The 27,547-nt window shown below is 40.9% G+C and overlaps 1 protein-coding gene across 1 annotated transcript in view; it reads right to left on the minus strand.

The window, feature by feature from the left end:
- LOC132910274 (B-cell receptor CD22) overlaps positions 1-27,547 on the minus strand; it is a 342,114-nt gene that overhangs the window by 67,890 nt on the left and 246,677 nt on the right. Inside the window, exons 8-9 of the mRNA XM_060965833.1 lie at positions 17,349-17,492; positions 12,243-12,515 (exon numbers count right to left, since the gene is read on the minus strand). Of these exons, the coding sequence (XP_060821816.1) occupies positions 12,243-12,515; positions 17,349-17,492 (417 nt within the window). The remainder of the gene's footprint in view (positions 1-12,242; positions 12,516-17,348; positions 17,493-27,547) is intronic.

The raw sequence follows: 27,547 nt of genomic DNA on the forward strand, positions 1-27,547 counted from the left end.
TATTTCCCACTGAAGCGTCTTTTTATTACACGCTATATTTCGTTTTCATAATGCCCAAGTTTCGTAGTTGTATGAAAGTATCAGTAAATCATACGAAGTTTAGTATACTTGGATCTAATTAATTAACATGTAAATGATATAACAGATACAACGATGCGTCAATATTTTCTGTGGCTGTAGTAGTTCATGGATTTTTAAATCTTTAAATGTCTCTCCTATCGATTATAACGTGGAGTGATAATGAGATAAAAATTAATTAGCAAGTCGATAAAAAGAAGAAGACGAAAAAAGCACAGAAATATACCGAAGCACGGTAAAGTAAAATCGGTAAAAGCACGAAAAGGTGGGACATATTTGTAAAACTGCGAAATAAAATATATGTATTACATATCGACAGTGCAGTTTTCTATGTGTACGATTGTTCGTTAATGCCGATAGGGAGAGAATATGGCGAGAGAAAAAGCGAGTCCCTAGATAGCGGAGTATATGCTCGTGTTTTTCAGAACTAGTTCCAGTTAGGAGACAATTTTTTTAGAGAACAAGGGAATTTTACAGTAACGGTTGTGACAATGAACATTCTAACTATAGAGTTCATCCTGTTTTAACACAGTAGGCTCCATTCTATACAAAGCGCCAATGGCCAATGCGATTTTTAAATGGATGAAATTGGAATGTAAAAATAGAATAACAAAATACCAATGAAGAAGTTTAAACAATTAGCAGCTGGTATAGCCAAGCATATTTATATATAATATATATATAAATAAGCTTCAAATTCGAATCGTCGACGAATCACTAATTAATTGCAAAAGATATAAACTGCAAATATTGCTTGAATAAATAACAAGCAGTATTATTATATTATCCTAATATTATACTGGATTATTAAATTGTGCTCAACCATTGCATAGACCATTGTAAATATGATATGAAAATTCAAGAAGTATTGAAAAATCCCACAATGTATTATAAATATTGGTTATATTTGCAATCGTAAGAATTATTAAACAGTAAGAATTAATAGCGTCAATCAATAATCGAAACTATTAAATTTTGATAATAATCAACTCGGTAACAAAGAAATTCATATATATATATTCTATTACTAATATAGGGATTTTTATTTTGTATATATTTTTCTTAGTACGATGGAAGAGAAAACTATGATTATTTAACTAGAACTATTTTTTAATATATTAATGTACTACAGCTAAAGCAACTATATCGATACAACTAATCAATTTCTAACGACAACTCGCAACTCGCAACCCACGTCAACCAACGACAACAACCAACAACCTCTATTTCCACCAAAGCATCCATTTTTAACGGTTTTCGTACTCCCACCACATACACGTTTTCACAGTCGTCCGTGATCAAATATAATCACGCCTTTTCAAGTACTCACTTTTCTGAAGGGTCAGGGACATGTCGCTGGGCTTTATGGGCGTCCATGGGAATTTCCCATCTCCTTTGGCCTTTTTTAAACTATTATTCCACGATACTATACTAATAACCTCACCACTAACATTTTCGTATTCTTCGAATCATGATATCGATGACATACCTGAATCGATGACGCCGCTCTGCGCACTATAACCAATTTCTCCGTAGTAGTCGTACCGTAAACATCGCACTATTCAATCATTCTAGAACATAATTGAACAAGCTGTGTGGATATTCATGGGTATGTATGGTTTAGGGTTAGACTAGATGCCGTGTGCTAATCTAGATTTTACCGTTTCTGTTGGCAGGTGTGCGTGGGTGGTAATTGGTGTTTTTCTGCATGCATTCTCGTATGTCCAACGGTGGTTAAGATTGGTCCCTAATGTATTACCACATGTGTTCGCGTATGTTTAATAATGGATTACTCTATGTATTCGCGTGTGTTTAACCATGAATCAACGCGCGCATTCGCGTATGTACTCGCGTGATTTCGCGTGCGATTACCCGTTTATTACTCCATAGATTAGCGAGGTTATGCGCATGCGTCCACGAGTGACATCTAGTCTGTTTGTACAAGACCCCGCGAGTTTCTGGGCACGTTTCCTGCGCATTACGTAGTTTTATACGACTTTATACGCGTCGTGAACTTCATCGTATATTTTTGTACGTTTCCGTACGTTATTTTGAATATATTTACGCGTATGCTTCGCAATACATTTCCAGAATCCTTGAATTTTGTATGCTGTTCTCCGTATTGCTGCTAGACGTGAGTTAATTATTTCTAAATAAGTAAATTCCTGAATTTTTGCGTGCGATTGTTCGAACATTTGCGTGATTTCATGCGTATTTCCATCTATCATTCCGGTTAAATTTCCGATTATACGTTTCTGAATTCTTGTACAACTGTTATGCATATGTGTGCGATTACGTTATTGAAATATCACTCATTTATGAAATTATATTCAGATTCATATGATATAAATTTCAATATTAATACATAGAAATCAAGTTTTCGGTATTGAGGTTAGAAAAATCTATTTCTCTGGTTGTGTTAACTTTTATTGCAAAAATGGCGTCGTATTAGACTCCGAACAATGCTTGCGACATCAAATTAAAGAAAAGACGTTAATCTCGATCGTATGGTGCAAGAGATCTTTTCCATTTATCTCATTTTGGTTAGCTTCTATCGGTTTCGTTTTGGCGGCAATTGCGTGACATTTTCTCAATTCTCGGTATGCATTCGGCGTTGTCGTAAGTGCAATCGTTCGCGCTGAAACACCGTAAGGAAACTTGCTACAACAATCGACGAGAAGCCTGAGATTGCCGCGGGGGAAAATTGTTCAGAGGCTTCGTGACGGTTTCCACGGAATATGTGGCGGGCGTGTACGTGAAAGCGGAATTCCATCAGCAACCACTGGAATCACGACACTTCGAGCGTGTCACCTTTGCGCGTTCAATTATAACGCCATAAGAAGCGTTCTAGCTGTCGACTATTACCAGACGCATGAATTAATAGGCCCGAATGCGATTTTCTGATATTCCTGCTTGCATGACGTATATTCAATCGTATTTTTCATCGTTCGTTCATTATTTTTTAAACACTTTGTTATTGTATTCAGGATTATTTTAGCTAGTGAAATATTACAAATTTGCTGTAGTATCAAATAATTTTAGAATTCCGATTATTGACGTGTGAAATTTACGTTCATTATCATTGTTAATTGTATATGTATTAGGGAAGTAGTAATACGTGGGCTGTGAAATTCTATTATCTGTTCAATGTTCGATATTTTGGATTAATTATTACAGAATGTCCAGTGATTGTTAAAATTATAGTTATCGATTATATTTATATATTTGCGAAATAATAATATTTTAGACGCAATTAGGAATTTTACACTGTACAATGTTTAATTTATTCTCTTTTTAAATGATAATGTTAATACGTTTGGAATGATTCTATCTGTATTTTGCTAAGCAGCCAGACTATTTCTTGCTACGTAACGTATCAATCAGATCAATCTTCTATTCTGTCTAGAAGCAATCGTTAAGTTTCAACAGTATAATAAACCATTTCCGAAGCGTGGCTCGAATGGTCCTCTAGAATTATAAATTCTCAGACGTCGATTTCCACGGCTAAAGAGGGCTGTCATTCTGTAACCATCGCGAACCCCTTTTTTCCGCAATTAAACATTCCGGGAAGGAAGAGCTGCAAATTTTATTAGCCTCTAAATTTCCTTACGGTTCTGAAAAAGACTCAGGCTCGTTTTATTTTATCGTCCAAGTATCTTCGAGACCGATTATTCCCTCTTCATCAGGGAATTTGCCTGCTGAAACGAGCAACGGCGATGCCTCTGATTTCCATTCAACCGGTCATAACTCCGAATCGACGAATAAAAAGCAACAGAAGAGAAGCTCGTCGAGACGAAGAAGCCGCAAGATTCAGCTTCCTTTAATCATATCGTTCGCGAGCGCGTTCACTAGCCGCGAAACAGGCCACAAAAGGAGGCCTGGTTAATTTCCGCGCGGAGGGGAAAAACTGGATGGCGCGTAACTGAAACTTCGACTTGTTGAAAAATTTGCAACGCGCCGTGAGCTATTGCCGTCGACGAGACGAGACTAAACCAAACGAGACGGGAGCAGAAGAGAACGAAAGAGGAGTGTGAGGACCTTTTCACGGCAGAACCGCTTCCTTTCCCTCTTGCTTCCTGCGCTTTGATCCTATAATCAGCCCTTTGTTCCTAGCCACTCTGATACGTTTCCCTTGTAAATGACTCGCTGATTCGACCGTTCCTTTTATTAACCATGCAAATATGAAATCGTGGTATCGGTCTTTGCCATGCTTTACCAGACGTAGCTACGAAAGACGGTTATTTGGGCGAACAGAAGTTCGACACTCTTACGATCGTAGCTTGTTACAATGAAATTTTGGGTGAGAATGTTGCGGGACGGGTGGTTAATTAGAAATTTTACTTGACGATTCTCTGCCAACAATCGAGATTCAAGCGCTCGATTATTCTTTAATGGGAAAACGCGAGGTCGATATTAAAGCAACAATTTTAGATAGGTATCTGAACACGGCAGAAAGTGTTTGAGCAATTTAAATTTAGATTCGAACCACGAGATACCGAAAGACATTATTATACGGAGGATACCGAATAGGGAGCTTAGCGAATAGTCCTCTCGTTCTGTCTCCGGCTTCCTACTATGGCTTGGGCTTGTTACGCAAGAAAGGGGAAGGAAATTGTTAGCGTGTTAATTTAGTTCGGACGAGTCAAGTGTATTTGCGACGGTAATTTCATTAAAAAGAAGGCGTGCTCGAAGGTACGTCTTATTTCCTTCTAAGTAATGCCAAGGTTGAATTGATGAAAAAAGAAATGGAAAAAATATTATATTTCTTTTTAAAGGAAAAATGTATTAAACTGTTTGAAACAACGCAAGTCCGAAGGAAAGCGGAAAATCAAAAAATGTCTCTAAATCATTTTTCCTTGCAACATGTTACGCTATACATACATAGATGGACTAACGTGTAACGTCGATTGAAATTGCAAAGCACACACGCGAATTCAAAGCAAGGAGGTGTACTATCCGCGACCAATGTTTGTGTTTCGGCGGTAACCTGACGGGATCCAGGTGAAGCAAGATAATCCTCGGTAAAAGCCACTTACGGAGCGGTGTATAGCACTTTAACTTGTTATTATATAAGTTCCCGTGGCGGCGCTTAAATAAACTTGCGGCCCGGTGAAAAGGAGACGAAAAACGGTGCATGTCTTAGCTCGGCGCAGCGTGAACATTTAACGAACGCTTAACGAGCCGTACGTAACCGAAGAAATAACCTCGGTTGTCGAGCTAAGCAATCCAGTTATCGTCCTCTCCTTTCCCGAGAAACAGCCACGATGAATTTCTGTCTAAAAGTACGTCAATCAACGCACAGATCTTTTTTCTTCGTATCTTTTTTTCTTAAAGATTCCCTCGAGTATTATCGTCGAATGTTCTTTACGAGGAATTCTTCTCTGTTTTTCGGGGATGTGAACAAAAGATGTAATTAACACGTTAATATTACATATTATATTATATTAATACGTAATTATTACGACGTTCCTCGCGTTTTAGAAATCGATACTAATGAATTAAAAGTGTGGAGTAGGTTTAAAGATACAATTTTATGTAAATCAGACATTCGCGAAGACAGTCGAGGAAGTTTTGCGCTCCAATTATTCGTTTTCTCAAGGAAATTGATGAATATTTTCAGGAAGAAGAAAATGAATATCGATTAAAAATTGTTTAGCGATTTCGTTTCACAAAGTACATTGAGAAACGAAGTTGGAAGTCAAGCATAAAGTTTCTGAATACTCGCGAACGAAGTTTTAAATCAGTTTCTGGAAATTAATCTTCGATTAAGATTAAACCTGCTATTCTCCGGTCTTCTGGAAATGATAAATATTAATTACATCTGTTGTATGAGTGAACATTAAGGTTTAAATTAAATGATCGTAGTGTCTTCACAAAGATATTTCAACGAATCAAGTTTAGAGAAATTAGATCGAAAATGCCAGAATATAACGATGTTCGCGTAAAGCGGTGGAGAAACGTCATTTGACTGAACTAATTCGAGTGGCCGTAAAGAGTTAATGTAAACACTGATAATTTCAGATGAAAATGTTACAATAGCTAGACTAGGAAATTTTGACCAGCGAAATTAAATTAAGAAATATTTAATTTCACATGGTAGACAGTTACTGCTTCTTCTCCTTAAAATATTTCTTCGATACCGTTAATTAAAGTGGAAAGAAAATTTCAAGAAACAAATTTACAACGATACATCACAGCGAGTAAAATTCCTAGTTTCAATGATCTCGACTGTTTTCGGAAACTGCATCCTTTTCGAGTTTCATTTCACGGTACGAAACGAGCGTCCATAAATCAGCAAGTGTCTAACTTGATTTAATCAACGACGGGTTACTAATTTTCCTCGAATTACTCGTGAAAAGCGTTCAACTGCAAATTTCCCGAGAACCTTAATTAACAACAGGTTGTTTAATCTTTCGTGACTCGCGACGAAAATTCGTTATAATTCCCCTCTCTCTCCCTCTCTCTATTTCTCAACCTTTTTCTTTCATTCGTTTCCTTTCCTCCCATTTTTCTTTCCTTTAAAAAGATTTTAATCCCAAAACTCCTGCTCGTCTAATGATAAACGACCACGACCATGTAAAACTGCGAAAGTGTGTCCCGTGCAGGCAGCAGTTCGCAATTTCGTGGGGAAATTATCGCGAACGTGTCGTAGAGTTCCAGAGAGCCAACTAACGTAAGAACCAGGAGCATAATGTAGTTTTATTGCGGCCACAATTCGGTCCAACACGAAACTTCTCCTTGCTCCTACGACTTCTTCTACATTCTCGAATATTTTGCAACTGTTTTTTCTCCAAACGTTTAACCGAACCATCTACCTAAAGAAGAGAAACGGTTTTTCTTCCGTAGGATCATAGAATTTTCTTACGATAACGAATTCGAAAAAACACGTTCGCTATGTTTTTCGGACGCAGGAAAAACGCGATTTTCTACGAACGAATAACTCGGGCAAAGTCAAGAACCGCGAACTTTTGAGAAATATATGAAACACCGATAAGAAATATTGACTGCAATATTTATAAAAGCGGATCTTGGAATCCAAGTGCACGTTATCCAAAGCATATTCGTTGCACGCTTCGTTCTACGCGCCTGGGTTTATGAAATAGGAATAAAGAAAAAAAGAAAAGAGAGAAAAAGTAAATAACGAATATATTATAAATTACAGTAATTTATCGCGCCTTTCGATATTTTTCTATTCGTTTATTTTTAATACATTTCTAATATTAATCTACTTTTTGCAAAGTTTACCAAAGCGCGTACACATCAAAGGGAAAAAATGAAATAAGCGAGAAACCTTGTTGGAAGTCAACACTGGGCAGTCGTAAAAATCGGAACTTGACGTTTTATATAACCAACAAACTTCGCTGTATTTTCCCCGCGATATTCTTTTCATTCCACGTATTCCAAGAACGTACAAAATTTGTCGGTCTCTTCGATGTTTGCACAGAAAATCGATAATTTGCAGAAGGAATTAAAATGGTTCGTTCGGTTGTTTTTCCAACTCGCAACAAGAAGAGAAGCGGAGGAAGAAAAAAACAAGCAGAGAAATCGAGACAATTCGCGATAGGATGATTCCCGCGGCGTCCCCTTGTTCAATCCAGGGAAACGATTTTAAAATCCCGAGGATACCGTTCGACTGGCTGAGCCCCTTACACGCACGAGTTGCCTGAGCTGCAATCAATAAGAAGTCGAGATTGCTTCAGCGATTGCCTCGGGCTGGATAGCAAGCAAAGGCTTCCGCAGACCGTAGAATGAGAAAAGGCCAACGATTGCGGCTTGCAAAGAAGAATCTGCATTTATCATCGATGTGTAAGCAACGTGGACAAAGATAGTGCGCGGAATGCGCTCTGTGACGGGTATTAAAGAAACGTTCGATCGGTTTGGATCTAGTACGATACTTTAGAGAGGAAATTTATGCGCAAATGCTGAGATTCAAACGTTAAAGGATTATACCTTTGGAACATTTAATTACATTTTTTCAGAAATTTAAACTTTCGGATTTTGAAATTTAAAAACGTTTAAAATCTTTCGGTGTTTAGCTTGCAATTTACGTTTGAAAACTCGAAAACTCTCTTGTATCGTAGTTTGGATATTAACAATGGATATTAACAATGTCATTTTTGTCGTCATCGAATCTTGCCTTTCTTTCGCGTCTACGATTAATTGACATTTAAAATCTTCTTCGTCGTTAATTTAATAATCCTATCATCAGACAAAACGTATGGCGATTATTTTTTAAAGAATTATTTAGTCGGTTAGCTGATTCAAAGGTAGAATCTGACGTAAAATATTTGGCTAGATGGAGAAATTCATTAGGAAATGCTGTTGGTTTCAACTCTCTTACCAAGCCGGCACTCGGCGTACAAACTTATAATAGTCAATTCCACTAACGATTTGGTTTTGAATCAGATTCTAATACTCCGGGAAGCGTACATTGCTTTTCCACCTGGAGTGCTGGACGTTGACCCTCGATAATCTGTCAGAAACGACAAACGATCGGTTTCCGTTTCGAACTACTTTGCCTAGAGCTCGGTGAAAGAACGGAGAAGTTAAACGTTCTCAAAGTTTCCTGTCTTCTCGCTCCTCTTGCCCGATATCCGCCCGGTTCTCGTTCTTATAATCCCGCGTCATTTTCATTCGCGGCTATCCAACTCTCCGGACAAGCAGTCGCGAAGAACATTCTTATTAAGGTCGGATTATCGTGTTCTTCGGGTATACGATGCTTGAATCGCAATTCGTATGTTTGCGATGCTGCTTCTTGTTACATCATCGACGTTTTATGGCCTTGGAAAAAGAGGATGTTACGCTACCTCGCAGATACTTTGTTTCCGATGGTCGTAAAAGTTGTATCCTCCAGATTAGATGTGAATTAAACCATAGAAATATCAGGAAGGATGCAAAACGTGGAATAAAGTAGGTCGAGTTTGGATAAAGGAGAACGTTGATTTTTGTTTTAAAATTTATCGCGATATTTCGTTCGTATATTATTTTTGTACAATTGATTTCTTGTTAATTACGAACTCGTTTATTTTACACCCCACTGGAAGTCGAATACGTCGAAAATCATCTTACACATGAAGCAAGTTCTTACATGGTTTCTTGTTGTCTAGTCTACAACTGGAAACCTCATTCGTTTGAAGAGAAAACGAAAAAATTTCAAACGAGAAAACCAGAAAAATAAAGCCTAGAAAATCTTCTTTCTTCAGCAGAAATAAACTACGAGATTTTAAACACTGCTATCCTTTGAAATATAAACTAACCGTATAACGTGAACAACTTAGAATCGTTTGACAATGTTAAAACCATGAAACTATCGTAGTTGTACAATTTCCAACGTGTAGTGGGAAGATTCAGTTTCTCACCCCCTCAAAATGGGCTAGGATCATTTCCACAGGACATGGTGCGTACGAAACAGCCTTTACGACGCACCAATTCCCATTCCGCGTCATAAACTTGTTTTCCGCGCCCTTACCAGGGGAAAACGGGTCTTCGAATGTACACGTGCGCATCCCACCTATGTTTCTACACATAGACACGCGTATTTCCAAGATCAAACAGAAGTCGCACGACGACGAAGGCCCTGCTCTTGTTACCATTGACTCGACTTTTCTCTTTCCCTCTCATCGAAGTCCACCCTTCGAGAAGTCGAATATCCGTCATTCCGAAGAAAGATACTATGGGGGAACGTGACCACTCACGTGAAAACGACCAGAACGTCGATCTTCGGATTTATTCAAAATTCTTGTTTCTTCCAACGGGATTTTTAGATTGGACGTTTTCGGGATTGCTTAGAGTTTCTATTTTACAGTCTGTGGACGAGGGATTTTTAGAACTGTCTCGATTCTTGGATAAATGATTTTTCAACTACGAACTTTTGCTATTATTTATAGATCCTTGTTTCTTTTAATACGGTTTTTACATTGGACGATCTTGGAATTATTTGAAATAACGATTAGATGTAAAGGCTATTAATTGCAAAAGTTTGAAAATTTTCCACTCGAATTTGGCATTTTTAAAGCTCACAGATACGTTAGAATTACCTCGGTTCTTGTATGTATTTTCCCCAAGTAGGGGACATGGAGAATTTTTAATTTTTCAGGTTATTTAAATTCCCGCGTTATACGATCACTGTATTAAAAATTCTTGGAATTATATAAATTCTCGATCCCACTATTCACTGATCAAGGATTCCTACAATTACTACGAGGAATTTATGCTATACATAACTCGGAGAATTATCGTAGAGCAAAGTTAGCGGTATAACAATGGTAGAAACAAGGTAATTCCATTTGACGATCGTCAAACCTGTCGTCGCACGTTCAATTTCGTTCGCCGTCCATTCTTAAGCCCGTTTCACACCGATTTAATGACCGCGTTTACCTCGCTTTAATTAATTTTTCTCCTACAGGCAATCTATCCAAGTATTTAACGACGCGAGCGCGTCGATTGATTTCTCAAAGAAGCTGCTGCTCTTCGGTTGAAAATTCGCTTAACGTCGAGCGTAAGAATGCGTTTATGGAACAACAAACTCATCGCATATTGCATAGCGGAGGGAAGGACACGTTTTCCTCGGTGTTACACGCGATATATCGCCGGAGAAAGGAGGAAAGGAAAAACCATCGGTTGCAGCATCGTGAAGGACGATAATAATGTTAGGGGAATGAAAAAAGTAAAAGAAAAGGAGAGAGAAAAAGGAAGGAAAAAATAGAAGAGGTTGTAGAACGTGCGGTGGAATATTCTAATTCTCTCGTCTCGCTTTTCCTACGTGGGTTACTCGTGTAAATATTCAGAAATACAGAAAAAATATACAACGGTCACGAATACACGAAAAAAAAGCTTAATGAATATGAACAATTTAAAAGAGGCCGTTGGCTAATGGTTATTTATACTGCGGAGTAAAAAAATAAAAAAAGTAAAAAAAATACGCGCTGGTTTCGCGCGTTCTCGGGAGAAATTTGGAAAAATAGATAAACGATTAAGTCGAAAGGAGCGAAAACGAAAGGCAGGAAAAGTGGTCTACGAGAAAGTAATCGTTCAAATTGGCGGACTCAGTCTGCCGAGGATCAAACGTAATTTATCTAAAGTGCGTTCATAAGTCTTGCAATTAGGTGGTTGTCGAAGGGTGCACGCGAGCAATTATTGGAGAAAATTGGATAATTCCATTGAGGCGGTACGAAAGAGGGTTAGTCTCATGATAGTGACTAATGACGATAAGCTTTGAATTAGCCGCCCTCCTGGTAAATTAACCCACTCCTTCTTCACACTGATTATCGATGGTTTCCGTTATTCAAGGTCGTCCTTTGTTTTATTTAAATTAAACTTAATCCAGCACGATCTACCGCGTTTTATCAAATTAATCGTATTAAAGGAACGGTGATATTATTTTTCACATAGGTAGGGAGGAGCAGATTTATATTTCCTTAAAGAGGAAAGGAGTAAAGGTTCTCCTTAACCCGGTAACTAGGTCGTTCATTAGTCGGAAACTCCTATAATCGTAGACTCGAAAGTTAATCGCTAGAAATTAATTTGGTGAATTTCAATGCATTCCGATCATAAATATCGTATAACGATACGTTGGAAACATAATACGTCGAGAGAATAACTTATTACACCGAGATATTGTTGAAAATGACAACGTGAGCTCGCGCTCGCCATTCGTATGCAGATGCGCTAGTTGCGATAAATAGTAACTAGAAGATAGTTGTAGATACAATCGATAGATTTAATCGATAGGTTTAAGATGTTCTTTTGTTTTTATCCCTAGTCCATGTAAGAAAGTGCAATAAAGGTTTCCCGGCTCAGAAAGGTGTGATAGATTTATCCAAAGAATAAAATAATAGCTAATATGATCCTACCTGTGAATAAAGAAATAACAAGAGATATTATTAACAATTCGAGTAAGAAACCAATTCATTTCCTCCAGTTAACCTGATAATTGATCGACACTTATTGGAACAAATACGATCGGCACAGCAGTAGAGTAAACCTATACTTATTGCCATAAGTAGCAATGGTCCATCACATGTCAGACAAGCGAGTTACGGATGCCGTTGATCAGACATCAGCGTGATCTTGAGAATTCCAGACTTTTAATCAAAACGGTAACAATAAGAGGAAGAACGACGATGACATAATAGAAATAATCGTGCTGGTATATCGAGACTTACCAGTGACCTTGATGTGATAGGGAAGTTGGGCACGCCAGGTGTCTTGCATTTTTCTGTCAGGTGCGACGCAGCGATACTCGCCAGCTTCCTGGTAAACGACTCGACTCAGAGCTAATGGGCCGGGACCACCGACTGGATCCATTCCAGGACCGTGCCCCCAACAGCCACCGTCGCACTCCAGAGTCACCGCACCCCCGATCTGAACTTCCATCTTTCGGGAATCGGTGGCCTCGCCGTTCAACGCTTCCGCTTCCGTTTCCATGTCTGGATCATCTAAACGATGATTTGAAGGATAAATGTTAGCCAGGAATAAAAGCAACGGAAGGACAGGTAGAGATAGATACAAACACGTAAGGATTTATTTAATAAATGTACGAAATTAGACAGAGCACGATAACGTTTCGAATATTCGAACCATCGAGTCTTCGAACTTATTTCAAACGCCGAGTTTCTTGCTACGTTCGTTCCAAACTTCCCATCCGTACAATTTAACGTGGAAAATATATTTTCCAGAAAAGTGGCGTCTTTGGATATTCGCTACAGGGTGAAGAAAATTACAGATTTCAATTTTTCCAATGGCCTCGACATATCAGAGGCGAGCGCGTGCTCGCGATTCTCGGGCACGCGACTCGCATTCGTATCCAGAGGTATTTTAAAGCGATCCTGAAATCCGACCGGTCGTTGTCATCGATAAGAACGAGGTGGTCGCGCATCAGGAATCGCACGCACGTACCGAGGATAAAGTTCAAGGTAGAAGTGGCGTATCCACGTGTGAGCTTCGGGAGAAAATCTTTTGCCGGAGAACGAGGGCAAGGGAAGATAGGACGGACACCGATGACGCTCGCATCGGTGTGCCTTTCCTTTCCCAATTCTACCTGCGGAATTATATGTGCGCGATCGTTTGCTCTGCTGCGAGCTAACGCTGTGTCCACAATTACGAGGAGAAAGGGTGTCGAGGGGTTGGTGATGTCGCGGCCGGGCTATCTTCTCTCCGAGAGGAGAATTAGAACGTCGGTAGATAGGGTGGAATTGGTTGGAGGGAGAGGAAGAGGGAAACAAAAGGAAGAGAGGAAAGAAGGGCAAAGAGGCGGACGAAACGAAAACGATGGTGGGGATAGTCGAAGGGGATGGAGAAAGAGAGCAGTCCTTTGAGTTAGCAAGCTGATCCTCTGGCTCATCCTATAACAAAACAAAGGGATCAAAGTGGTGGATGCGACGATAGGAGGCTTTTACACCCTCCCTCAAGCCCCGGTCGGCTCGCTGGCTATACCTCGTTTGTCTTGTAGTTTGTTCGGAATTTTACAGCAAACACAGTCGTGACGCTATAACAAACAGCGGGTACACTGAGAGAAGGGTGGGAGATTAAGGGGTGAAGGGAAGAGTTTCCACTTTTTCTTTGTTAACTTCCTGAATGCACGCGCGTTCGCGAATACGCGAGTGTACGGAGAATCTCTGTTTTTTAATGGCGATTCTCGTTACCTACGAATTTGATCTATCACCGGAAATTCCGACTGACGCGCGCTTTGATCCTCGATGCGGGCAATTCTGTCGCGATTCACCGCATCGATGGGATCCATGCGTCGTGATCTCATGTGCGTTGAACCGACTCGTCGTTCATCCTGGAAAAATATAAAAATACTCGAGCGCGTATTGTGCCACGCATCGACGTTTTATCTGCTGCCGAACAATTTTCGAGAGGAGTTTTCCCGGCATGTTTTCGAGCCTCGGTGAATCGTAACTTTTTTACATTCTGGATTTGAAATCTACACACGTAGATAGTTTGTTTTACATAAATACACCTCGTGCGATCTGACACGTTGCAATTGAAATATTATCCATAGTCGAAGCTCGTTCAAGAGATCTCGGAAACTAAAGCATTCTTTAACGTTTCTATTCAACGATCAATCCGCAGCTATCCGTCTTTGAAACTATACGTAACTTCAACCTTGTTGTTCGTTACGCTGTCGAGAGCTTAAGTACTTCGGATGTCGATTGTTGGAAGCCCAATTGCTTTTGACTCCGTATAATGTATTATGTTTCACGACTGATTGGTAACTGATAGGCCAACCAAACTGCTAACTAACCACTACCTTTCGAAGGTATCTCCACCTCCTCCCTTTCACTAACCGCGTCTTTTTCAGATACCTATCGTATCCGATGACGGACAGAACTTTAGCTGTAGCACGAGAATGCCCCAAATCTAGAAATTTGCAACGAAACATACTGTACTATCGGGAATGTACTACTTAATAATAATTAAATGATGGTTTATTTACAAAGAATCGATTGATACAGATGTTGATGAGACAGGAAACGATGGTTATTTAACATGAACTAATCTCAATAACGTACTATACTTCAGACAACTCAATAACTAATTGCCAACTCTCATCACAACTCATAAAAGATATAACTTAAAAAACACAAAGTTGGCACCCCGCTGGGGGTAGCCACCCACGTGCTATATTTATTTTTATTTTATTTTTTTTTATTACCAATGAGATATAACACTTTACCAAATGTCCTTCAGGACAAATTGTAAAAACCAAAATAAACTATAAAAAAAAAAAAACTCTCGTCACAACGGATCCAACGCTCTCTCTCTCGACAACGCTAGCAACTTTATATCGACAACGCGACTCGCATTCCCTGACTTCTCCACTGACACTGACTGTGAATTTGTCTCTCTGCCTTAGCATCCCTTTCGTCCCTTTGTCTTAGTCTCACCACGCACGTGTTACGCAACCGCTCGCGGCCAGAGTCACGCAGGCCTTTTTTCCACGAAACTCTTCAGCTAAAGGACCGGCGACACATCGATGGGCCTGTCGGTACCTCGGCTCGCGACAATGTTTATGGTTCAGTCGATATTTTTAGGCCTTTTTGTCCACGATACTACAATACTGTGTTTCTCAAATTTAGACAAACGTTCGATTTGGATGTTTCGCTTTTCCTAAACGCGACAGCAATCACGGAAAGCGACCGCCTAGCATCGAGAATCAATTTCCTAAACAACACAATTCGATCGATCCGAGCGTTTCCGAAATCCACCGTTTGCTCTCTCCGCCACTCTGAAACGTACGTTATCTATGATTGCACGAAATTGGTGTTCGCCGTTTAAAATCCTGCTAGACGTTATCCACGGATAAGTAATCCGGCTAGGAGATTCGAACAGGACGCGGTTGCGCTGTAATCGATAATTCCTTACAGGGGATGGCTGGTTTATAGGTGCACTCGAGCCATCTAAATTGCGTAGAGATTAGGTGCTCGGAAACCCGTATCCAGGATCCCGTCGGTCGACGGTGCGAGCGGAAGCTGGAGCTGAAGAGGCGGAAAGGGGCAGAGGAAGTGGAAAAGGAGGAAACTCGAAGGTTCGAGGGGGATTCTGCCACCCTCTCCTCTCTTCCACGGGTTATAATGGCAAGATGGAAGGTCGTACGGGGTCCAAGGCTGGGTAGGAAATTTGCAAATTTTCACGACAGGGCACGGATAATTTCCGGTTGGCTCGGTGGTTTCCGTACTTGACAAATGACTATGGTTTCCGGTTATCGGCTGCGACGACCACCATCCCTCTTGCATTCCGAATTAGCGAGAATGTCTGTTGCTCTTTAGGAGAGGCGATACTCTTTCCCATCTTCGCTCCACGATTACCTACTCTTCTCCTTTGCATTTCTATGGATCGCGATTTCCTCCAAGATATTTACTTCCCGTACGAGTGAAGCGTTTTTTCGTGTTATTTGTTGCTTCATGGTTTTTAATGCTTTAAATATTCTAATCGTTTCCTTTGAGATTTCTTGCAAATCATTACGTTTAAAAAATGTGTTTTCTCGACTTGTATGGTACTTGGTAAAAATAGCGTTTAATTTTACGTCAATATGGATTTGTTAGATCGATCAAGTCCCAACGCGATTTTTGCGATAGAAACGTTTTTTTAACGAATAAAAGATTTCGTAGAAGACAAATATTTCGATGCATAAACGATGAAGTAGCGCAACATTTATCTCATTCGGTCGAGAACGAAACGAAATCGTAATATAAAATGGTAAATTATCTCTTCAGGAGCAGGCAATACGCGTAGACTAGAAAATGGATTTTCTGTCGAAATTTTAAGGCAATTTTGAATCGCCTTTACCACGGCCGTTTAATAACATAAATCTTCGCCGATGACGCAAACATATCGCATTTCGAAGACTCGGTGGATCGTTTCGACGAACGAGACTCCCGATTCAATCGCTCTCATAACTCAAACAACCGTGCAACGCGGCCCGCGATTTCCATTAATTTCTAATATTACTATACCCTTTATCGGCTCGTACAGCTGCTCTACTTATTCTATTTTTAACCTTTTCATTGTTATGGAACGAAATGGTCGTTCCATAGCCCGCTCAATAAATCCATTCGTTAGCTATAGACACCGATAGATTTCAACGCGATTTTTAGCGTCTTTATTTAATTCGATATCGTAACAATTGACAAATAAAATGGATAACACAAAGACATTTCGCGATCTTACTTCGCGATCAAACCTGTATTTCCATAATGTACGAAAACGAAAAGGGACTTTTCATTTTTAAAAGATCGTCTATTTTTTGCATTATCGTCAGAATGGACTATCTTTGAAGCATCTCTTTTGATACATCGTACCAATTAACTACTTCCTAGATTTTCGTTATATATATTACAAATGTAATCGAGACTTTATCTTACAATCGATCGTTCCTCGCGCTTGAAAATTGAATTTTCCGCTCTTTATTTGCGCGATAACGCGGTTATCTTGCCAACACACTCCTATCCATTTCGTCGAACAGAGAATGAAAAGAAGAACAGAATAACTGTGAAATTATCATCGAATTCTGTATACAGTTTCGCGTTTCTAATTTGATATTAATCTAATTTCTAATTTCTCTAACGAACAAAGAACGCATTAATGCGCTTAATTGCCAAGAAACTCAACAGGTAAGAGACGCGTTTAACAAAGGAAACCTGAGTCTTCGTAAAGTATAATAAAATACGTAAGAGTGTCAACAAAGTCTCACAGTTTTGACAGGAGTTTGGAAAGCACGCCAAGTCTCTGAATATGTAAATTACGTTGATGGGAAAAATACTCACAGCGTACGTTTAGGAAATAACCGATACTGGTGAATATGCCGAGCATGTGCCTGGTGTAACATTTGTACCAGCCGCTCTCGGCGCGGCTGATTTTTGTGAAGTTCAGCCATCCGTCGTCGCTCTGCTCGACGGGTGGTCCATTGTCTGAAACACAAACAGAGAGGCTGTATGGTACGGGAATTAACTCGGTGGAAACATCACGTCGTCCGACCGAGCCGCCGGCGATTCTACGCGCACGCTTCTCGCGCGGAATCGCGCCGTGCTCCTACCCGATTAACCGGCATCGCGTCGTTGGTATTACGCGGTCGACGCTGGCGCGGTGCCAACACAGGCCTCGTTATTGTCTTTCGAAAAATCTCTGCACGCGCGGGATTACGCGCCAACGAATCGAAACCTGCAATGGGGTAAGAGGATGCTGTTTCGAGGGTTAGGTCGCTGGGAGCAGGTAACCTCGTGTAATTTTATTATTTGCTATAGGAAGCCATGGTAAATAAGAAAGTCTGCGCAATTTTGATACTTTCAGAGCTAGTAAAAGGAAAACTTGCGTACTTTTCGTACTTTCCTAGCAACGAACTAATCTCGCGTAGTTGTAACATTTTCGGTAATCGGGCGAAATTTTATAATTTTGATATTTAAGTTGCTATACGTTGGTATATCAACTACGTATCTCAGCAAACTAGCGCTGTTTCGTTTTCAACGTTGTTCGTAATTTTAAATGGCCGTCCGTTTATGACACGAACAGGCCCATTGCCTTCTTTAAGAAATTCCGAATTGCACGTCCTCCCCGAGCTACCGTAACGACTCCGAGGTCAAGTAAAGGACCCCTGGAAAGGGCCAGCCGAAAGGGCTGGTAGGGAGAATCAGCAACGTAGCAGGACAGTTCATCAGCAGACATCATTTTATAATTTTGATATTTAAGTCGCTATAGGTTGGTATATCAACTGCGTATCTCAGCAAACTAGTGCTGTTTCGTTTTCAACGTTGTTCGGAATTTTGAGTGGCCGTAACCCTAACGACTCCAAGGTCAGGTAAAAGACCCCTGGGAAGGATCAGCGGAAAGGGCTGGTAGGGAGAATCAGCAACGTAGGAGGACAGTTCACGAGCACCCCTCCCCTTCCCACTCATCCCCCCCCCCAAAATCCCACAACGCATAAAAGTAATACACCGAGGAGTCCTGTTTTGCGGCCAAGTTTCAGGACAAAATACAACACACACAAGAATACACAAAAATCACGCACCAATGCGACTTAAACCCAAAAAAACAAAAAAATAAACGCAAAAACCGAAAACCCACGACACATATTAGACCATGGCTACGTCGTACCGACGCGTATCGGTACTTTTGCCTAATCCACCCTACAACCGAAATTCATTGTTTATTGTGAATAACATACACATGTAATACTCATCTTCTTGGACAATAAACGTTATAAAAAAAAAAAAAAAAAAAAAAACAGTTCACGAGCAGAAATCACACGTTACGTTTATGCAACAAGTTCAACACAGTACTGGATTACTCTAACACTCGATATATTAAACCTCCTCTGCCTTGAGCGTTAATTCATTCGAGGTACGCGATATCGACCGATCGGTTTGACCTGACCGGTTGCTCTTTAGTCGATAATTCGCAACAAACATTGAAGGATTTTATCTGGAACGTCGAAAAGAAATACGAAAGGATTAATAGAAAAATTAGTCACAAAGATTGAGAGCAATTACATGAATTTCTATGGAAGAAATGTATTCTCATAATATACTACGCCATGTCAGGTTGAAGATATATGTCGAATGGAATATCAAATTGAAATTAGTAGAAGCATAAGTCGTCGACGATGAAAATTGACCGGAGTATCGATAAATCAAACTACCCAGCAATTCCACCTATCAATAATCCCGATTAAAACGAACGGCCACGATAAATCTTCGGACGCTACAACCCTTTCGTGCAGCCGGAACTTAAAACTCAGCGATCGTATCGATCGTATTTTCGTTAATCAAATTAGTACACGCGACTCGGCTATCTTCCTTCTTGCAAGTAGGCGGGGCGGCGGTACGATAAGAAACAAACAAAAGTGAACCGAGAGGATCTACCGCGGCTCGGCTTATTCGAGCGAACGAGTAAAACAAAGAAGCCGAGGAAAAGAAAAAGGAAGCAAGGAAAAAGAAGCGGCATGGGAATCCACTGGTATCCGTTTCGCGAAGTCGTTCGCGAAACTTTCATCCGGCCATAGGCATTTCGTTGGCTCGTTGTTTTTATCCCGCCCACGATGCGATTTGACGAAAAGCAGGATTCGACGCAGCTGTCGGATTTACTGCTGGTTCTCTGTGCTACGTCCTGAATGTGTAACAACGTCGACCAACAGAAGCACAGAGATGAAAAAGGAAGAAGGGTAAGTTTGCTAACGGCCGTGTTGAAAGAAACCGAATCGAAAAGAGAAAGAAAAAGAGAGAGACGAGGAAAAAAACGTTCTCGCGTGTATACTCCTCGGTCGACGAAGTTTTGTGACGAAACTTTTGTATGATCCGGTATAACGGTCTTTGGTGGTTGAAACTCGGATGGTTCAGAGGGCGGATCACCACCGACTGTCTCGTTAAACAGCGAGGTCGTGCCGTTGCCAAAACACGCTCGATTGTGTTAACGGGACCTATAGGCTGGGAAGGACTAGCAAGATGTCCTGCTATTTTGTATGAAATAAGAGCGGCCCGTGACTTGGCCCGCCAAGCACGATATATCCGGTAGGGTTATGCGGGATTCCGGCTATTTGGCTCAGAAACAAACGAACCGTGTTTGAAACCGAGACAACGGAGAGAGAAGCTCCGGAAAACGGATAGAGTGGAATATTGGCGTGGAACGGTTGCACAGAGTATTTGGTATAACGTAGAACGTTTGTTAAGTTTCACCGGCTCTAGACCACTTGGCTTGCCAACTTATCGAATACTTTGAAATAGTTTCACTTGAATAATTAGTTTAATTGGTAATCAACGGTACGATGCATTGAGAGTGAAATTGGGATATTTATACAAGGTGTTCCATAGTCGATCGTTGAACGAAGTAGGATAATTGGTAGAACGAGGTCAAGATTTGCGGATTGCTTGTTCGATTTGCTTGCTGGGTAAAAACGATTAAGATTCTCGAGATCTTTCGAGAGAAAAGAAATTAGGATTGTAAGATTTTGTTCGAGTAAAATGAAGTGGAAATAAGATTCGAATGGAACGGAGTTAAGTGAAATAAAACGAGAATAAGATTTTTCACGACTCGAACGAACGCAGCTGAGTAATTCTACTCGGCACGCTTTATAAAACGAGATATTCTCGTCTAAGCTCGAACAGCCGGCTATTAGTTGCGCGGAGGAAGCAACGCAGATTGCGTTTTTTGCACGCTGTTCGAATAAAAAGTAGAAGAGCGATCGCGAAAGGAAACGTTCCCACGGAGACGAGTTTACGCGAGGTTTACTCGTTTCTTTGCCGTGTGCGATCATTCCTAAAAAAAGCGTTGCTCGACTTTACAGTTCCGGGTACGTCAGTTAGCCGATCGAAAAACTTCGTGAACGTAAATACCGACCCGTTGCAGTGTTCTCGCTCGTTCTAAGACTAATTGAAATAATTTTTTTAAAAAGAAAATCGCCCGTTGTTAACTTGCTAAAAGGAACATTTACCATCGATCGTAGCAATAAGAAACCCTATATAGGTCCTTAGAGAACTCCCTTAGACGAAAAAGTTGAAGAAAAATTACCCACAAGACCGGCGATATATAAAATTTGGATCTAAACTCGTCTAAAATAAAACGCCAATACATTTTCAGAGAAATCTATCTGGAGTCACTAAACTAGTTGAAAGTTCGCACATTTTGTTGCTGTAATCGCGTGTACCATTGCTGCCTCGAAAGAAAGAGAAAAGAAAAAAAGTGAAAGATCTACCGAAATATAGGTAATTTAAATAAATACGAATAAATCTGCCATAAATCTCGCGTATGTAAAACTCGAATCTTCTCTTTAAGTTGGTCCGCGGTAGACGCGATTGTATCACAAACGTGGCATTTTTTCGCTCGCAAAAAGGAAGCGAACATTTAGAATCCGTCAACGAGTTCCACGGTGGAGTTGGCAGGAAAAACCGAAACGAGGTTACGTATAACAGACATACATATATATTTGACTCTGGCTGGCATCGCATTATATGCTAGGTTCGTATGAACAATGATCGGATGGGGATCTACTTCCCCCGGAGCGGTTTGCCGCAGCTGACGCCCTCGTACGTTCTCCGGAACGTCCGTAGCTCGAATGTATCGTCGTGATAAATCGTTCGACGGGGCCGTGATAAATTTATCCTTCTTTTCATTTAAAATATCCTCGCCCTTAACCGGGCCACTTTATAGCGATCATTACATATTGATCGTATCGCCGATGGCAGAGAGCTGGCCGCTGCTTTTTCTTTTCCTTTTACGTCGATAAGTCCTTACGACGACAATGTCGGACGTCAGCATGGTTTTCTCTGATTATTCCAGGCACGAACCGGGTGGGCGATTTTATCGTGACGCTGAAATTTCGTGAACGGGCTCGACTCGCGGCAGGATAACGTGGACTACAGATATTTATCGATAAATTGAATTCCAGTTGGGGATACGTACAGTCAGAGTGGATGGTAAGTGGTTGGAAAAATTGGTTGTATGTTGCGAATGGTAGGCGAAACGAGCGTGATTAAGAACACGGAGAAAAATCGTATACGAGTTAAACGAATAGCTGACAAATTAAATCGTTTACAGCGGTTATGTTAGTCGACGTAGTAGGAAAAGTACACGGTATATCGAAAGGATATTAAACTTATCGCGTGACCTCCTTTCCAACCATATATCGCGCAGCCTTCAATTATTTCTAGCTTATCAGACATCCGACTACCGTCAGATTTATAACCTCGGAAAAAAAGAAAAGTGGAAGGAACAAGCAGAAAGATGGAGAAACAAAAACACGGAACGGCTAGGACGAATACGGAAGCCGGTCTCGAGAACTATCAAAGAGCTGGTTGAACCGCTGGCCAAGCGTCGTAATATTACACGGTATGCCACGAGGAAAAACTGCAGTTATCCAGCTCCGTGCTATGATATATCGCTGGAAGACGAATGGTCAAAATATCTGCCGGAGTTTCAACAGTGATAAAGAGCTCTTTGAAGGAAAGCGAACGTGCTTCCTCGATACCTCCGGGCATCTGGATTGGGATTCGTTTAATAAGAGAGCACCCGTTCCAAAAAGAAATTGGGATCCACGGGAACGAGAACGAGGGATGGCGAAGGACGAGATCTGGAGAAGGGTGAGTTGAAACGCAAGGCTAAAAGCGAAGCAAGACGAGCTCAGGGGGTGGAAAGGATGTGGTTGGAAGGAGGCATCGCCCGGAGCGGCTACGTGCTCCAAAGGATATTAAAGTATTTTAATTGCAGCGGATTTCGCGGAACGCTGGAAGGATTTATTCGAAATCACTCGATCGAGTCTATGAATAGGGATTAAGCTCTCGCTTCCAGCCTCCCACATCGTCCAACCCCTCGTCTTCCCCTCGTGAACCGATGCACACGGCAGGCCGGAATTCCGGACGTCAGGAATGGAAGGCAGAAATAATTGAACATTTAATGGGATAACTGGCGCTTATACCGGTCGCGACGTTGTCGCTTAAACCGAAAGACTCGATTTGCAGAATGTTACCCTCTTGTTATTACTATGATTGCGAGGAGACTCGTCGTGGCTACCCGTTTCTGGCGAATCTCATCCTTCCCCTTTGCTCTCTGCTTCTTGGCGATGTCACGCGGAACGGATCGACCGGATAAATTCGTTCAGCGCACGTTAAACGTCGAATTGTGGCAAGTGGAACGTGGAACGAGTGTTTGGTCGCTCGTATCGCATCGAGCGTGCCACGAATTCGTGCGATTCTCCGATCATACGGATCGAAGCTGGAAGTCTACGGTTTTAAACTAATTATCTGCTTTCGAAGAATCGAGAAGATTGACATCTTTAAACCAGGATCGCAAGAATCGAGTTGGAGGTTCCGAAGGTTTCAGTGACATCGCGTTACATCGGTTAAACACGATTAAACCTCAGATTCTTAAAGACAGCAATTTATATTACAGCCATAAATTTCAGCCATTATTCTTTTAGAACGGTCGACAAATCGAATCCACTTATCTGGACGATAATTCGCAGTTCGTTGTAAAGCGAGAAGAGAATCAGCTCGGCACGATGGAACGACGCAAGATATTTTTCGCGTACAATTTGTTACGGTCTCGTGAATTCTTCCGTTTCGGATACCGTTGAACAATAATCCTCTGCGTCAACCGTTCGCCTGTAACGGGTCGTTCATCATATTTCTTATCACTCTCACCTAGCTGATCACGGCAGAAAGTGACGGGTGCAGCTGCTCTCAGCATTTTGTGTAACTCAATAACGGGACTAACGAGGCTTGTACGATTAACTCGGCTCCCGATAAATTTCATCGCCCTTCCACTATGGCAAACGGAATTTCTCTTCGAAAGGCGAAACGTCGCCCTCGCTTTCGAAGATCGAAACATCGAAAACATTTTCGATATCGTTGCTATGTTGATTTTTCTATGATTTTGAAAAATATTTTCCTTACCCGAAGCACGAAATATAAACTTTGCTTTTGCAAACAATGCTTTTTACCTCAAACTTATTATACAAATAGAGATCTATTTGTAATTAGTAAAAAAAAAAAAATTGGGTAGATAAAAGTAGATATAAATTCGTATGGAAAATATCCAAAACACGTACGATGTGATTTATCGCGTTGATTTTACGATAGATATTTTCTAAAACGCGTGTAATTACTTCTTATCGAGCTCGTATAATCATAAATATTCGCCATAAATTAGTTATTGATTTCGGCATACGCTTCTGTTTCGTTACTCATTGTTCTACAGCGCAAATGGTAGATATTTCACCGTACGTTGGTACTATATTACCAGATAGGAGAGCTGATAACAATAATTTACGACGTGCGGTACTATGCGAAAGTCTTGAACGATCTACCAAATAGAAACATTTCTTTTTATTAACATACAAATAAACAATATACAAATATCATACATAAAACAACGTACAAATTTCCACGATGCAAAATTCCAAAATTTCTCGTTATATCGTTTCCGACGTGCGATTACCCGAAATGTTTTTAAAAAACCGCAACATTCCCGCCATTTCTACCGCTTCTAACGTTAGAGGCTTGCAACGAGATTAAACATCGGTTTGATCGTAACTCGAATCGGTACTTCCGTAGCAGCTTCCTTCGAAAGGTTCGACCTACAAATTCGGAAAAAACCGTGGTTCCATAAAAAGTTCAGCGAACGCTCTGACCGAACCGCGTTTAACGAATGTAATAGTTTCGCCCGCTTAAACTGGCCGGTCTAATCAAGAAAGTGGTCTCGCCGTTGGTAACGCGGTACTCGCCAGGAAAATCCTACTCCCGTTTCCTTTTTCGTGATCAAAGTTTCTCTGATTGACGACGAATAAAGGAAATTATACCGCGGCGAACTTTTATTTGCCACCGATTCGTAGCAAAAAGCAACATCGTTACCGATCCTCAAACTCCGTCTGTAAATCCTTTTCATGATTTCCACTGGTCGGATAAAAGGTGCAGAGGTAGACCAGTGGAAAAAGTCTGCTAACTGTTACGCGAACGTGAACGAAAGAAAGAGGGATCGACATGGAATTTTCTGGCCGGAAAAGAGATTCTATCGTAGAATTTAGGGTGGTGAATATCGTTTGGTGTCTGAACCTGTGGTTCGATAATCATTTTTCGAAGTGGAGAGACAACGTCGTTGGAGTTTTTAGGGATATCTTTACATCATAGGGGAGACAAAGTACGGGTGGATTTTCGGATTTGGATTATTTCACGGTTTAATGCGCAGGATAGAAGGTTCTTACTTTACGGCGTGGCACAGACACGGTTTCAAAGAAGCATATTTAATTTAACATACCGTTGCAGTCGGCTTCTAATTACATTAAAGGATCAGCTTAACGAGAACAAATGCACACTCGGACTGCACGCTCGAATGCAACGTTTTTGAGCGAGGAAAAAAAGCTGCCGCGAAGAAAGCTCGAGGAAATTTCACGATCAAATCCACTTTTAAAATTCAACAAGAGCATCCTCCGTAGCTCCGTGAAAATCCTTCGACGTACTTGGAATTACCATACATTAAATCCTTCAACTTCTCCGACCATCTTCGCGTATCTTTTTATTTTTATTTCCTACGGAAAATTAGCAAATAAATCGAGGAGCCAAGAATCGAAGAAACCGTGTTTTAGAAAGAAAACACGGTTATTCCGACGGAACAATTGGCCGCGTATCGCCTATCCCTGGCTTCGAATCGAGCAATCAAGTTGCAAATCATGCTGTTCGTGCGAATAGCTATCACCGATGGCGATGCAGCTACGAATTCGTGCCTAACACGCGGCAGAGAACGAATCTACCTACCAGCGGTGGTTCTCTGTGTAACGACGTAGCATGTCGACTCGGGGCGAAAAGTACGTCCATTAAAACAAACGTTAATTTCCATGGTAGGACGCGTAACGACTCGCACCGCGGCCGTTACGTAAAGCTGCGCGTACCTGTACCTACGTACACCTACGTTTCGTACTACTGAAACAGGCGTACGGTCATGAGGATACATAACGCCGAATTTAGGTTAACTCTTGGACTACGCTTTGAACAAGAAACACGGGCGAATGTTTGCCATCGTTACTTTCTTCCTTTCGAATTAGTCCGACCAATTTCGAGGGCCAAACTTTCGGACTTTTCTACGGAATAGCTTTCAAAAAGTACATATCCGAAGAGTATTTTTATTCGAGCGTCTGACGTGTCCGCTCTTATTCTACGCTATGATACGAACTACTCTGAAAAATACTGCGGATCAAGGTTTCGGATTCTACAGGGTAGAGACAATCCTTAAAAAAATAATAGTTGAAAAGTATTTCTATTCGCGTGTCTGACGCGTTCGGTCGTATTCTACTTTATGGTATTTCTTTTGCCGACCTTGCATCTGTTCGAACGAATTGACAGAAGGCTGAGATGATAAGAAATAAAGCCCGAAATTCCAGTCAGGATCGAATGATGTATAGCTCGGACTTGGTTCAACCCCTGCTGATAATAAGAAAAGAAGAACGCCATATATCGTCACTGGCTACATCGCTGACATTTCATCGATAGATGCTACTAGGTATATTATATATTAATTTATAACCTCGCTACGTCGTTGCAAACCGTGGTGGTATTACTTCGTTGCACAGTCTTTTGAGACGCAATGTATTTTTATTATATTTTACTGTGAGATCCAACAAAAAAGGTCGACACGAGAGCCAACCTACTTACATACAAAGTAACTGCTTCACCTTCGACCCGGACGTTTTATCCTCTCTATCTGAAATCGTTCAAGAAGCTTTACTTTTACTCGTTGCCCCAGCTAAAATGTTGTTACATCGGGGTGTATCGGAATTGAAGGACCTCCGGAAGAACTCAAAGACGCTACCACGAGGAAAGAGAGACAGTGTTCGGGTAGACTAAAGGGAGAATTATAGAAAGCTTTAAATATTTATCAAGTCGTGGGCCAGTCTACCGTCGGCGAGCTTTGACAAAGAACAAGAGGCTGCTAATGAATCCAGTCGGCTGGGAGTAATTCACCGTCCCCGTTTCTCCTGCTCGAAGCAAATGGAATTTAAGGGAAGAGGCGAGAGAACTTTTCCATTTGCCAATCTTCTTCGATCCTCGTGCTTAAAAAGAAGACTCGTATCGATCGATTTCCACTTCTTTATCCTCGAATTATTCGTTCATAACCGTTCGATCTGTGGTTAGGAAATACAAATACAAGGTATCGCGGAAATCTATCTCTTTCGCTTTCGTTTCTATTCTATGGGTTTTTTTTTCGATCGAGAGGTTCGTTTCCGCCGGAAGGGAGCCGACCACTTCACCGTCGAGCTATCGATTACGGTCAGAGGGAAAAAAACGCGACGAACGAATTCGAACGATCCAACGACGTTCCACGTTCGTACAAGGAGATTTCCAATTATCGGGAATAAGTCGGTGGAACGCTTCGAAAGCGAAATCTCAATGGAGTCCCATTGATTTCTGCGAGGATAGGTGGATGAAAGGAACAAAAAAGAAGAAAGAAAAAAGAAAGTAGAGAAAGCATGACGAGAAAGAAGAAGTAG

This window comes from Bombus pascuorum, chromosome 9 (assembly GCF_905332965.1).
Source record: "Bombus pascuorum chromosome 9, iyBomPasc1.1, whole genome shotgun sequence".
Lineage (NCBI taxonomy): Eukaryota > Metazoa > Arthropoda > Insecta > Hymenoptera > Apidae > Bombus > Bombus pascuorum.